Genomic DNA, 15,935 nt, shown 5'->3' with positions numbered 1-15,935 from the left:
TATTGTCAGTATGGAATTAAATAGTGCAGGAAAGTGAGTGACTTAAAGTGTGACATTCGAATGAGTTTTGTAGGGCCGTAAAATAAAAATGACGGCCGAAAACTATGTTTACGAAGAACGCGTTCTTTTTTGTGAATGTTATATTTATGCGCTATAAAAATCAACTCTCAGCAAGGACAGTTGAGTGACGTTAATAAATCATTTTGCGGTTCTAAGGTTAAATAAGGGCAACTGAAAAGAAAAAACGCACGTCATGTCGTGTTTTGAAGCACGTGCGTTTTCGTGAGTTTTCGTGAGTACTCGTGAGTGGGATAAACTGTTGGTTATTACTCAATAAAATACCACAGTATATCCTATGATATAGAAAAATTGCTTTTCTATTTGCTTTATGTGTTTGTTTTTTTCTTATTATTTACATCTTGCGCGCATTATTTTGATTGAGAAATTTATTTCTCTTTGATCGTTTTCTTTATAAATATAAAAAGGTGGTATAAAAAACACGTTCTTTATGAATGAAACAAATTCTTACGCGGGGTGTCGCGAAAGCTACTATAGATGTTTATTTAACATGCTTTTATGTTCTATTTAAATTCTTTTTTATGACACTCAATTATTAATATGTTAATATGTTAAAATTTAAGCACACCGACAGCGACTGTTCTTTATATACCGATCCAAAAATATGAATAAACTATTTAAAACTTCCGTCATTTTACATTTGTCTCTGTAGATTTGAATAACCTATTAACAAGATGTTTTTACATGGAAACAACATCAGGGAGTGAAGCAAAAACAACACCGTCTGTGTTCCATCCAAAAATACATATGTTTAAATACAACTTTTATGAAAAAAGTAATTATGAAACAAATGAATAATGTAACTTTACTTGACGGCTTATGTTACCCGATTCTGAAAACATAAAACGTCCATTAGTCGTATTCTAATATTTGATACGAAAGTTGCAGCGTATTTTATAAAAAGACATTGCATTTAAGTTTAAAGTTACTTTGTGGTGTTTAAACCGCTTTGGATTCATTATCTTCTTTATACTTCTTTTTTTTTTCTTCTTCTTTTTTTTTGAAAATTAATATAAAAAAATACACAAGGTGCCAACGCGCGTCTATTTTAGATCGCACAAGATATCAACGTTCTCTCATTGATACATCACGGGAATTTTGAAATGTTATCTTATACCGGCAGAAAACAAGCTATTTTGCCAAGTTAAATGTTGTGAAATTTAGGATACTTCAAAAACTAATTGGCAAAAAGAATGAATGCTAAAATCGTTCGCAAAGAGGAAATATATAGTGTAATTGTCGGAAGTGAAAATCGTTCAAAATGACTCCAAACGGAGATCGATAGAATGTTTCAGATGTAATTGTCAAAGCAGGGACATTAAGAGATAAAAATGATTTCAGAATTTTAGTTAAAGGGAAACAAGCAACTAAAAAATATATTGTGTAGTGTCGTGAACCATGTTAGTGCGTCGGTTAATGACTATTGGCCAGTTTTATATACTATGGATGATAATTTTGGATTGCTTAGTTATGACAGTCGACGGAAGAAACACGAGAAGGCGTTCAGGTAAAAATCTACTTATTTTATTGGAACATATAATTATAACTTATAACTCGAACAAAATAGAGACGCGTAATTATTAAACGTCAGTGATTGGAACCACAGTTTGACATGTTAAACGTTTTAGAGTTATCCAGTATATATTCTATGTTGCTATTAATAGTGTATCTTTTTAATCGGATTATGAAAAAAAACGTGTACGTAATAGCCGATACTTCGCTTTACACGTATTCAATATAGCAGTGTTTTTCATGATCGAAATTAAAAGAAACATGATTTCTAATTTTTCTTTTTTGAAAAAAATGTTATTATCTGTTTTACATGTGATACATTTGTCCCTTTAACATATAGGAAAAAATAATAATACTTCAGTTTAAGGCTTAGTTTGAAGCCACCAAAGGTCAGTTATTTTATCATTTAAGTGAAAAATGATGATCAAGGGTGAGAAAGGGGGTTTAATAACGCTGTCTCATCATAAACTTAAGCATTAAACCTACGAACTTAAATAACACATACATTTGATTTCAACAGTTAGGTGTCAAAATACATTTCTCTTTGATGTTTTATACCCATGTAAAATTCTGATAAGTTTGTTATAAACCATGCGAAGTCTTGTCATTTATTAAAATGTATTAATAAATATAATATAGGACGTTAAACTGTTTTTGAAATCTGCATGTTATCACTCAATTAAACAAAAATGTTTACATATTTCTACGAGAGTGCGGGAGAGATAACCGGGACAGTGTGCATAACTTTTATAACTTTTATAACATACATAAAGACAGGTAAAGTTACTCCGAAGTTTAATATATCTATTCAATAAGATGCCAATAAAAATATTATTTTAGTGCGAGATTATGCGATATTGTTCCCCCAATAAATGAGTGGGTGAAGTCGAATTTGCGCCTCACGTCTTCCTAATTCCGTGAGCTTGTGTCATACACTTAACCAATTTAAAAAAAAGTTAATAATATCATCTTGAGTTCAGCAGAATTCTATCACATTTGGTCGAACGTCGCGCTACATTTACACGATGATACTGGGTATATAAATATTGGATATAATTTCAATGAGATATATTTTATATTTCACTCCTTACTGTATATCACTCACTGCTAAAACGTAAACTAGATTTGTTGTCCTTTCAGAATGAAGTAACTTATCATTTGAATTACCCTTTAGGAATAACATAGACATTTCAAAGTAGACTTTATAATACAATTTTGTATATTATACATGTATGAAGTAATTTCAATTTATGGATGTGTTTGCTCTTTTTTGAACATAAATTTTTGAATAAATTGCATATTACATGCAAGTTTTAGTGAGTAGGAGAACATTGCCGCGTACAAAATTTCCAAAACATATATTGAATATGCCATGTCAAAGCAAATGCTTTTGTAAGTTGCGTGATATAAATGAGCCGCGTCATGACAAAACCAACATAATGGGTTTGCGACCAGCATGGATCAAGACCAGGCTGCGCATCCGCGCAGTCTGATCAGGATCCATGCTGTTCGCTATCAGTTTCTCTACTTGTAAAAGGGTTTGTAAGCGAACAGTATGGATCCTGATCAGACTGCGCGGATGCGCAGGCTGATCTAGATCCATGCTGGTCGCAAACCCATTATGTTGGTTTTGTCATGACGCGGCTCAAATAAAGACGTCATTTCCGGTATTGAAAGTAGTTCGCGTCATACTCTTCCAAAAGTTCATTTACATTGTGTTTTTTTCTTTCTCTTTAATTTTTATAGTAGCAATTAAAATTCCAACAAATCTATAATATAATACAGCGCGCTTTTTGTTATTAAAATGATTAATTTGTTTTCACATAACTGTAAAACTACAGTTCGTAGTTTCGAATATTTGCTCGTAAAGCTAACTTCAGAATCAATCGCCGCATTAACGCCAAGAGAATTAGCCAATAAACCATTACCTTTACTTCGCAACTGATCAATAACTTCTCCCCCTTGTAACAACCTTTAGCAATGAACGTCAGTTTGAAGTGACAATTAATACATCTTTCGTTAAGTTATATTACTTTTTCGAGTTGTATTTTCGCTCAATTGTTTCGGTAATAAATGTTTTGCTTACCTATTACCTTAGCTCTTATTTTTCATTTTATTGTGTGAAGATGAAATAACTTAAAAGTATAAACAGGTTTTATAGGAAAAATGAATAATACTAGAAATAGAAACAGGTAGGGAAACAACTGCGTTACCTGTATTGTTTGTTCTTAAAATAGTTTATTTCCGATGAGGAAAGCTGGTTGTGTGCAAGTGTCTTTAAACCTTAATATGCTTAATTTAATCTAAATGTGTGCAAGTGCATTTAACCCTTTATCTAAATGTGTGCAATTGCCTTTAACCCATAATATGCTCAATTTAATCTAAATGTGTGCAAGTGCCTTTAACCCTTAATATGCTCAATTTAATCTAAATGTGTGCAAGTGCCTTTAACCATTAATATGCTCAATTTCATCTAAATGTTTGCAAGTACCTTTAACCCCTAATATGCTCAATTTAATCTAAATTTGTGCAAGTGCCTTTCACCCTTAATATGCTAAATTTAAGCTTAATGTGTGCAAGTGCCTTTAACCCTTAATATGCTAAATTTAAGATAAATGTGTGCAAGTGCCTTTAATCATAAAACTGCGGATTTTCTTAAAGACACTTTTTAGGAACCTTCCATTATCAATTTTAGGGATATTAGTGTGAAACATTTAAGTTTGCCAAGCAATAGTAAAGTGCCTGGTCTCAGATTGCCCGTATGTCAGACTGACCTTGCTTCTTAATTAAGTGGATGCTTTTACTTGAATGAGATGCTATTGTTGAAAAAATAAGATTCTAGATACCAGCAACGATTGCTTTACATACCAAAATATTGAGGTGTCTTAAAGATCAGCCAACCCGGATAGCTCAATTGGTAAGATGGGGAGGACTCGTAATCTCGACATAGTGTGTTCGATTCCCAGTCTGGCCAACTGAAATTACTAATCAGTCTTTCATAATAATTTAAATTGAGGTCCCGTGTATGGATGCTTAAACACTTGTCACGCTAGAGAACCAGAGGAAGCTTCTGGAATTTGGGCATCTTTCTGTATCTTACACTATCCTCAAAGATCTAAAATGACTAATGCTCTTCTGGTGGGCAACCGAAGGCGAGTATAGATACACTCAAATACCCACAAAATGTCTTAAAGGGTCTTCACTGATGTTGTTTGACATGATGGGACAAGTTGATTTCAATTCAATTCTGAGCATATTTCGTGATTATCCTTTGCAGATTGTTCCATTTTATAAATGCTTCACTTGATCTTTGTAAGAAATTCAAATTTAATGTTTTGACCTCAGTGGAGCTCCTACGTTACAATTTAAAGATGACGTAATAGCATTCCATTTTCCCTCCACAGCTGTTTTATGCAATCGTAACTTTTCGATGCCGTCCGTCAAACCTCGGTTAAAATCTGATAATTCGTAATTGGCGAAGTGTTCCGAATGTTCTTATATAGAAAATCACTATCGCATGGCTAACGTTAAATCAGTTTTCCTACTCAGGTAATAATGCCATTGTCCTAGGAATGTACATGTATATCTGTGAGTTTAGGACCACTAATAAATAACAAAATAGCGAAATTAGTAACTGAGATATTGTAAGCTTAAATTAAAAAACAATCAAATATTCTTTTCATATTTTTAAACAAAGAATGTGTAGGAATTATCAGCATTTTCATATATCAAATTGAGCACAATATATCTTTTATATTTCTATTTTTAACCGGATAAGGTCCGGACCTTTTACCGGTTTGAGTCCGGACTAAAGCTCTTCAACTGTACTTTCTTTCATATGCACTTTTATTTTTTTTCTTTAACCAGTTTTGAACTGCTGTACTAAATTCTTTATATGATTCATAGGTGTTTTTTTTATCTGTAGACGTCTATAACATTTCTTACGAATATCTCTTTTATTCCCTAGTGCCAGTATCAAGAATAAAACAAACGCTTGATACCGGAATAAACCAGTTACATTTATTGTTTTTAATCTATGCCGTCAAGATATATTTTGGTTAAAAGGTGCATCATACCTTAGACTGCACACATCGTTTTGAACAGTGTTTTAATGATCATATGCACGAGTTCTTGGAGGTATTGGGAATCTATAGCATCATGAGAATGCTAATTTCATTTTAAAGAGGTGAAATGCATTTATATACGTAAAAAATGTTTCATAGACAACTTTTTTATAAACCATATTTTCATATGTTAATGTAATTTGTGGGCTACAGACGTACTTGAATTTAGGGTGGCGAAACCACGTGACTTTTGAACAAACTACACGGCGAAAAATTCAAACCAAAGTTTACGTGTACATCTTTTGTTATTACTGAATAAATTTTCTTAAAATATATTGAATACTAGTAACCCATACATAGAAAACAATTTCGGAAAACCAAATACTTCACTCAAATTCGGTAACATCCGGGTACCGAGCTTTCTGCACTTTATTTGCTAAAACATACATTCAACATTTTAAGGAAACATACCTGAATCTGGCCCTTTTTCAGAATTTTCCGCCATTCATTTTGTTCAAGAGTCACTCGGGTACACCAGCATGTATTTTTTACCTCTCATCGATCGTATGCTTGTCTTTATTTGTCTTTCTGCAGACGACTTTAACGTCAGCTGTAATAAAGATTTCATCTGACACGAAAAAGTCTTGGAATGAAAATTGCTTTAAATAGAGTCCGGTGGTATTGGCCCTTCAATGATTTGGCAATAACGACCAAATTTCATAATTCAAGGAATTTCTGAATAGCATTATAATTTGAAAGTTAAAATGATATGGAAGTAGGCAAAGAATGTGAACGGGGAAAGTGGGTTCATCATTTATTTTATTTTTTCGATTTATAGGTGTCATGCAAACGATGAGTATTCTTAAGTCAAAACGTTGCGATTATCGGAATACCTCGCCGATTAACAGTGCGTTAAATTAAAAATGGTGGAACCTAACGACAAATGACTCTGAAAATTTTACTAATAAGTATAGTCATCTTTACGTCTTCCTTGTAATAGCCGAGCAAGCCAAATCCCGTGCCCCGATCTTTGCCTTCCCCTATTAAGTAAGGGTTTTTGGACATCTGTAATTCCGAACAAATTTGTATTTTATTTCTTTAGAAATGTATTCAGGCGTCTGTGAGTTAAAAACTTGTTCATGTGTGCAAGGGTTAACCTTGGGCATACTATTTATCATTATGCTGAACAAACAAATAAACATTGCTATTAAAGGGCACAGGATCCATCGACTGCTTGTCTTTTATATAAACCGCAGAAATAAAAAATGGATAGGTCGTTAATCAAAACAGAACAAAATCATTGCTGAATCTTCAGAGAGATGCTTAAATATTGATATTCAAAATGCCGTTCATAGAAGTTCAAATTTATATTCCTGATCCTTATCTTATGGACGCTTAGTTGGTCTTGGTGCTATGGACGCTTATTTAATCGTATTTAAAGTCACGGAATATTGCGAAAAATACCGAATTTTCACGGATTTATAATGGATGTAACACCTTAACTATGCAAATATCTTCACGGTGGCCCAGCTCATTACCATCTCCAAATTACCTGTTTTAAATGTTATTTTAATTACCTGACGGAAAAATAATATACTTTCTGGCGCGCAATGTCACTAGGTGCTTGGGATGATTACCTGCAGTGTTAAAAGCTGAATGACGGAATTACGGAAGTAATTTATTATACTCGACGTCGTGGTGAAAAACAATCGTCATGACAGTCCGTAACGTACGAGCAATCGTTAAACAGAATTGTCCATTCAATAACGCTTCGATGACATCAGATTTCTGTATTCATTCAGTAGTATTTATTCTTAAAAATAGAAAATTGTATCAACAAAAAAAAAAAAAAAAAAAAAAAAAAAAAACATGCTGTAAACTAATTTGTTTTAACTATTCTGAAAAAAAACTATTCTGTTTAACTAATCTGATAAAATATCATGTTTATAATTGAGTTTAATTTGTGGGCTTAATATCTGAAACAACGATAGCAACAACAACAACAACACAAAAAAAACAAACAAAGTTATTTCGTTGAACTTTTCTCTTTAATCATTCTATTTGAAAATAAACTTTTGTAACAAGATTTTGTTTATGTATTCCATTTATTACTATTTGATTGTTATCATGTTTCGCTAGTCTATTCTAACTGTTATTCTGTTTAACAAATATCGAGTAATTTTGTTTTAATAGCCTTCAACTTTCACTATTCCATAGATAAATATGTGTATCTTATCTATGAAGATATATTAACTAATTCCTATAAACAACATGTTTATTAATCTTTCTGACAGGCTTAGACTAATTTATATCGAAGAACATTAGTTTTTTGTGGTTTTTTTTTCGCATGTTGTATTTATAATACCTTGGGGGAAGTTAAGTTTTCAGTTGGTTGGAGGACGGAATAATTCTAAGCCATTTTCCAACTAAATTTATTTCAGACCTGACCATTCCCCCTTTTCAATCTTGTTACACAAAGTGTTGGATTGAATGAACTTTTAAAAATGCTCACTAGCTATCCGTCTGTCCGTCCATTTACATTTTTATCAAAAGTTCAGAACCTCTTTCACTGGTTGATGAGATTTCCTACCTTTTATTATTATTATTATAAAATGAATTTAAAAGACGGGGAACGTAAACTTTGAGTTCTACCTAAACGGAAAGAAACATCAAAAGTGGCAGGAAGAACAAGATTTTAGATATCACGCATGCGTCATAATATTAAAATTTTACCTCCACCGTAAGGTCATCATACCTGTAAATATATAATTTTACTTTTTATCACATATCATTGATTCATTGACCAATTTATTTTGATATTTGTTACCTAATATAGATAGTTTCCCCATACTTGCTTTGAGTTCACTGCACTTGTCAAGGTCAGCGCGGCTATAAATAGATCTTTCAATACTTTAACACCTTGTACTTGAAAGAATTACTCAAGGCAACCATGACCCTCTTGTTTTATATTCCATTTACCGTGAGACTGATTAAGTTACCTATATAGTTGTATTTCATGCTGCCACACCATTGCAATATAGAGTACTCTATTTTGATATCACAAGTACAAGTACCTTATTTTAATATTACATGTACTCTATGTTGATAGTACAAGTACTCTATTTTGATATACTAAGTACTCTATTTTGATAAAACACGTACTTTTTGTTTGATATTACAAGTATATACATGTAATGTATTTTGATATAACAAGTACTATATTTTGATAAAACAAGTACCCTATTTTGATATTACAAGCTTTAAACGTTAACGTTTTACAGTCACAACACATTTCAGACTCTGGTTTGATAATTTAATAGTGAAATCACTTAATATGCAAATGAACTATTCCAAATTCAAGGCAGGGTAGGTCAGCACACCAATTAGAGAGGGTAAGAATTACCACATTCCAAATTTCATGATTTAAAGTTTTGTTTAAAGGCACATTATGTCTCATAAACATATAAATTTTTCCTTCTCTAGAAAGGGCAAATAATACGTTTAAATAATAGTTTAAGGGCCCGATAGTTGATTATCAGCCGGAGAAAGTACATATAGCGATGAATATGAAATTATTTGTTACAAAAGTAGCAAAATGTAAATGATGTAGTATTTTGACTTCCATACAAAATACTCCATCACTATTACTACTCTGATTGCCAAAACGCAACAGAAGCAAAACATTGTTCATGTATATGGCCAATGTGTTACTTTTTGAAAACCATATACACTTACAATAACAAAATAACAAAACTTTTGTGAAATAAAAATGAAAGCAATGTTCTGGGGGCGTGTTGGGCCTTTAAACGGAAATTATTATTGTAACGCCTTATATTTTCTCGTCCCGACAAAAGAAAAGTTTTTAAAAAAATCACACATACCCACTATTATCTGTTTAGATTTGTCATATTTTTTTACATAAAGAAAGAGAGAAAAATAAACCAGATAAAGTTCGTTTTGATAGATGTATGAACGGGTGGAAAAGTCCTCTTACGTTACAAACACATTCAAAACCCATTTGACTGCACCGAAAATGCAAACATGTCTCGCTGCAGTTTATAAACAAATTATGAATTGCTTCTTTTGACAATGATCCGTTTGTTTACATTTTTTTATACATTTTATACTCGACTTCTCACCTTAATGTGAACATAATATTAGTGTTCGTTTTTATATACTCTAAACGAATTAAAGGAAAAAATAAATATTATGATTGATTGAGAATGAAATGTGAGTGTGAAGTTATCGAGCTTAAGGAATTTTATTCAAGTTAATATTTGAACTTAAAGTAAAGCAAAAAAAGGGAAAAATGAGAAAGAGAAAGTAAAATAATGCTTACATGCACGATTGGATAGAATGCAAATCTTCAAATAAAGAAAAAAATATGATTGTTATTTTTATATATATTCTTGTTTACTTAAATAAGGCAACTGATTCTGCCAATGCGAGAAGTGTGGACCATAGTCTGTTTTGTTCTATATTCAGTCAGTTTTGAAATTTCCTCTATTGATGATGAATGGTTTTGTCTAGATTTAAATATGGACAAGTCCATTTAAGATATTTAGCGTGGTAAGGGTCTATGTCTTTAACCGCAGTCGGCAGTTATAAGTTTTCTAAGCCACCAGTATAGAATAGAATAAAGTTGTTTTTTCCCAGATAACATGAATAACTTCCCCTTGCCACCATTGTAGTGTTATTTCTTATATGTTTTAACACAGGGTGCCCACACAGTGTTTGGATGGTATATACTGCTTGATGGTTACCTTAAAATGAGATTTTAGTCATAACCTTATAATATGTATATAAATATTATTTTAGTCATAACCTTATAATATGTATATAAATATTCATATACATATTATAAGGTTATGACTAAAATCTCATTTTAAGGTCACCATCAAGCAGTATAATATTATACCATCCAAACACTGTGTGGGCCCCCTGTGTTTTTTAAGCTTAAGATTCTCAAAATTCTTCCATCTTTACGTAGTATATTTGTTACATCATGATTTTTTCTTATATATAAATAAAATGATTAGCCTTAAAGATCTGTTTAAAGCTGCCTTCAGCTTTTCTAAAAGGTTAATTGTGTTAGTTTGAGATCTATTGCTTCATAAATGAAATTTGCCGCCCATAAATTACATAAACAGTAAGGAAACCTTTCGATAACTCTAGTCTACTGGTCCCCTCTCTATATGTAAATTAGTAAAGCGGACGATTTGTTTCCCGATTTTCTAATTTTAGAAATGAACGTCACTGAACAGCTATAAATAGCTCTCGCTCAGACTAAACAGTGATATGATGCACTTTTTTCAAGATAAAATTATTGAAATACTTTTTTTGAAACAACACTGGATTTTTTTCCACAAAAACAACAGCAGCAGCAACTACAACAACAACAACAACAACAACAACAACAAACTGAAGGCCGCTTTAATCGCTTTAAATTGCTTTATTCATGTTTAAAGCCATGACGCGTTTATTTTTCACGTTTTTCACGATATCGTCTCACGTGTGAAGCCTTTGATTTTCTATGTTTTTATTCACTTTAAAACACTATTATTTATAACAGCTTACTTTGAAAATCTGCCAGATTTATTAAAGAGTGTAAGAATAGTGTTACAAGTGTTTTGTAAAAATGGAAACATATTAAATGCTAGTTACTTCAAACAAATGAATGTTTTTAAAATAAACGAAATATTTTCTGTTTAAATTCAAATGTATTATTGAACGTACAATAGAGTACATATGTATGGTATGCATTAAGGAAAATCCACAAGGGTGACCTCTTCCCCTACCCTATCCTCCAGAAAGACTGTGTGGTCTTTTTTTGTTCTTGTTGGTTTTGTTGTTGTTGCTGTTGTTGTTGTTTTGTTTTGTTTTGTTTTTTGATAAAGTGGGACTGATACAGAAATGGCTGCATATAAGAGTCCAGTGGTTCTTTAACATTTAAGGGTTAAGTACCATTATACATAGGGACATCGGTTAGAAAGTTTCACGTAAATAAAACTAAAAAGACTTTTACATGGATTAGGGCGGATTTGAACTCGCGATCAGTCGGACAGTTTTACCACTGTGCTCAGTTGGAGGAGAAAATAAAATAGTGCTAAACCCATGTTAACACTTGAACCTGCTGGAACCGGAAATGACCAACTTGTATCACAAGTATAAATCCAGGTCAGTCTGCACATCTGTATATACAATGTATATAATTATAATGTGGACTGAATCCTGAACATTCAAGAAATGATGCAAGTTAAATATATGGATCATCCCCGATTGAAGACTAGATATTGAAAAAATAATACATGTATTATTTAACTCTTAATTTACTTACTGATTCTTTTAAATTCTCATTTCGAGAGACCACTTGTTATCAACGACCAGTTATTGATCTCTCTATTTATGATGGAATATAAATAAAAGACAAATATGTCTTTAAACGAAAGTGATAATGAATTAATACTAATATCGCCATTTTTAGAATTATTTTCGTTTGTCGCAAATTTGAGCAGAAATTCATTTCTCTTTGGTGAATTTCAATTTTAGTTGTACACGTGTAAAGTAAAGTGAACACAAATACTTAAAGGCTGACCATCATGAACATTTTAAGTCACCTTGGACCTTCAGGTCTCTTTTTTTGAGGGCCTTGAAAATTATACGTTTTCCAAAAATCATAATCATGAAAGTTGTCGCCTTCGTGTTCATGTGGTTAAAGTCTCTGGCTTCGAATATCTAACCCCTTACTATTGAATCCTGCCAGTGACTTTAGATTCATCTATTAAAGGAAGTTATCAAACTAGCGTACAAAGAGTTGATTGGTTCTGATCAGGTACCCGGATGTATCTGAGATGCACAGAGGGGACTTCGGGGACTTCACAAGTACAGCAGGGACGTCTTTTACCGTGTCTGTTTGTATGTAAACCCCTAACAAAATAAATGAACAAACAAAATGCAATATTGGCACACAAAACAAACAAACTACTGAGACGATGTGTGGAGTCTGAAGTTAGATGTTTCTGTTATCTTATCCTGTCTTTACGTCTAGATTAAAATCATAAACACGTCTGACTTATTCAGTTTGAAATACCGTTTTATTTCAAACACCAATTATTAGAAATATAAAAAGTAATCAAAACGAATAAAACTGTGTAATTCACAAATCTTAGCCAAACGAATAAAATGCGATTATATATGACGTCATTTCCTGTGATGAAGACTTTTGAGTGGAAAATTGTATATTTTTTCAAATAAAACATTACACATTTGTGTTACATTTCACTTTTTAAATTGAAATGGGAGTTGATTTCTTTATTTAAATTTACATTATATAGATCTATCATACGAACTCAAATGTAAAAGAGAATTCCACGACATTTTCAATACATTTTAGAGCTTTTATTTATTTTGTTATCCTCTGACCAATATACATGTATACACAACACCTAATGGATACGATATTTTATCGCTATCAGTTTGAATTAAGGTACCTTCTTCTCGAATAAAACTCTGCTCAAAACTTCTCGATTAGATATACTTCGATTAAAAAAAGAAAATTTGAAAAAAAGAGATAATTTGAAAAATATTTTTTTTCCAAATTTTAGACGCAACGTCGGAGTTCAATTGTCACCAAATCGGTGATCCACGACTTTTTTTTAAATATAAATGAGCTATGCGGGCGCCGTACACAGGTGAAACCTAAAGCAGCGCGACAAACACACGGAAATTACGTCACATCATACTATGATCATAAGGTATCTTATTGCCGTCGCGTTACGAGAAAAAAAAAAAACCATGACCACCACCACCACCACCACAACAACAATAATAGCAACAAAAATACACACATAAATTCAAAACCAAAGTAAGGGGTGATAATTCGCGCGGTCATTTGTTGGTTAGCTAAGTGGTTTATTATTTGTAATATTTTTGTACAATTAAACGCCTATGTCGTCTGCTTAAGGTCGTTGGTAGGTCAGGGGAAATTGTTATGTTATAAAACCTGTGACTTTTAAAGGCTGTCTTACTGCCTGACCTCATGTGACTTTTCGAAAGTACTTGATAAGTACAATATCCCCAGACATGTAATTTCATTGATGTATTTATCTTTTATATATGTTTATATACTGCAGAGTCATTATATATCATTCGTGGGGAACTCATACATGTATTCGTGGTTTTCGTGGATAGGTCAATCCACGAATTTAAGATCCAACGAATTTTTTTTCCGTCTGCTGCAAGATTATTTAGCATCCCATTATTTACTTTTATCTTTTGGAAAAAAAAGAAACAGTCCACGAATTTAAGAACCCACGAAAATGTTCATTGTGACAAAAGCCAACGAAATTAAGTGAATTCACAGTATATAATGTTTTGGTGAGATAGTTAAATACCATAGTAAGATATTAATCCTATCATACTGTTTTAAACTGAATGAAATGTATAATTTTGGTTCCCGTTTATACATTGAAAGACATAGCAAATAAGACGTCCATGACTACACGGGAACGTCATATAAATTAGCGTCATTTGAAGGAATGAGACTAAGAAAAGGATTGGAGCACCACACTAAATACCGTATTCCCGTATATACCGGACAAGGAGCTTGAATGATAAAATGCTAAAATCTTCCCTTTTTACCCAACGGAATGAACTTTAACAGGTCTAACAGCTGTAGCCTGTAGATCTATATTTATTTATTTCAATGCGTAATATAAACATTTTCTTTTCATTTATTAATAAGATATAATGCATTTTACGATAAGAACAAAATTAATGTAATTTCATTAAAAATTAAGTTGCTATATTTGAACATGTTTATTTCAGTTAACGAATGCTCAAGATTTCATTTTTCTACGAGATATCTCACATGTTTCCACAAAAAACATTTCTCTGTTTGTTTGAATGAATCTATTTAAGGTTCTTAAAACTCACAGATATTATTCATATCTAATTAAAAACGTCATAATTGAAAAACGTCATAACTCGATGTGTTGAAAAATAGTTGTTTATTTGCAAATCTTACTAGACAAGAACAATGAAAACACTATATTAAATGATATCAATTTTAGTCAACGAAAAAAAAAACTGAAAAAAACAACAAAAAAAACAAAACAATTTCACTTCTCAGTGAAATATTAATCATATACAATGTTTATTAAAGACATCTAGAATGTGTGTATTAGAATGTTCTTGGCTCAGTGAAATATAACTCATATTGTACTCACAGTATTTATGATTATGCACAGTATCTATATTTATGCATATTTTTTATAATTATGCACATTATTTTTATGTATGCACATTATTTATATTTATGCACATTATTTATATGTATGCACAGTATTTGTATTTATGCTCAGTATTTATATTTATTCACAGTATTTATATTTATGCACAGAATTAATAATATGCAAAGTATTTATAATTATTTACATTATTTATATTTATGCACAGTATTCATATTATGCACACTATTTTTATTATGCACACTATTTATTTTATGACATTATTTATATTAATGCACAGTGTTTATATTTATGCACAGTATTTATATTTATACACATTATGTATAATATGCACATTATTTTTATTAATGCGCAGTATTTATAATAATGTACAATGTTTACATTTATGCACATTATTTATAATTATGCACATTATTTGTAATTATGCACATAATTTAAAATTATGCTCATTATTTATATTTATGCGCAGTAATTACATGTATGCACAATATTTATATTTATGCATATTTTTTTTATATTTATGCATAGTATTTATATATATGCGAAACATTTTTATTTATTCACATTATTTATACTTATGAACGTCTATTTCAGGGAACGAATGTGCAAAAGGAACATTACAGTGCCATCACGACGCAGATTGTATAGACTCAGTGCGAGCGTCTCGGTGTAAATGTAAAAAGGGGTTCTATGGGGATGGACATAAATGTGTAGGTAGGTGCCTTTTAGTTGTAGTACAGTTAATTGATCTTTTTCTTAATCTTAAAGGAACTCCACAAAATGAATTTTACGCGTTTTTTTGACTTTCTAATTTTGCCCCTTTCTGTTTGAAAATAGGATACAAATAAGCGTCATTTAATTTTTTTTTGGTAATGTCTGGTTAATTTCGTTATTAGAACGTCGTTATAATACAGATATTGAATATATCTCACTTTGGAGTGAGATATATTTTATATTTTCATTCGGGCTGCATTAACTTATGCAAATATATTGATTTTATTGCTTTTTTTAAATGTTTGAACCTTTTTTGTTT

At 31.4% G+C, this 15,935-nt stretch overlaps 1 protein-coding gene across 1 annotated transcript in view; it reads left to right on the top strand.

The window, feature by feature from the left end:
* The window catches only part of LOC132713084 (signal peptide, CUB and EGF-like domain-containing protein 1), a 71,717-nt gene that overhangs the window by 25,966 nt on the left and 29,816 nt on the right, over positions 1-15,935 (top strand). The window contains exon 3 of the mRNA XM_060695546.1: positions 15,497-15,616. Coding sequence (XP_060551529.1) covers positions 15,497-15,616 — 120 coding nt within the window. The remainder of the gene's footprint in view (positions 1-15,496; positions 15,617-15,935) is intronic.

The sequence above is a fragment of the Ruditapes philippinarum genome, unplaced genomic scaffold (assembly GCF_026571515.1).
Source record: "Ruditapes philippinarum isolate M1 unplaced genomic scaffold, ASM2657151v2 ctg2747_1_1_1_1, whole genome shotgun sequence".
Taxonomy (NCBI): Eukaryota; Metazoa; Mollusca; class Bivalvia; order Venerida; family Veneridae; genus Ruditapes; species Ruditapes philippinarum.
This window is presented reverse-complemented; position numbering and strand designations above follow the sequence as displayed.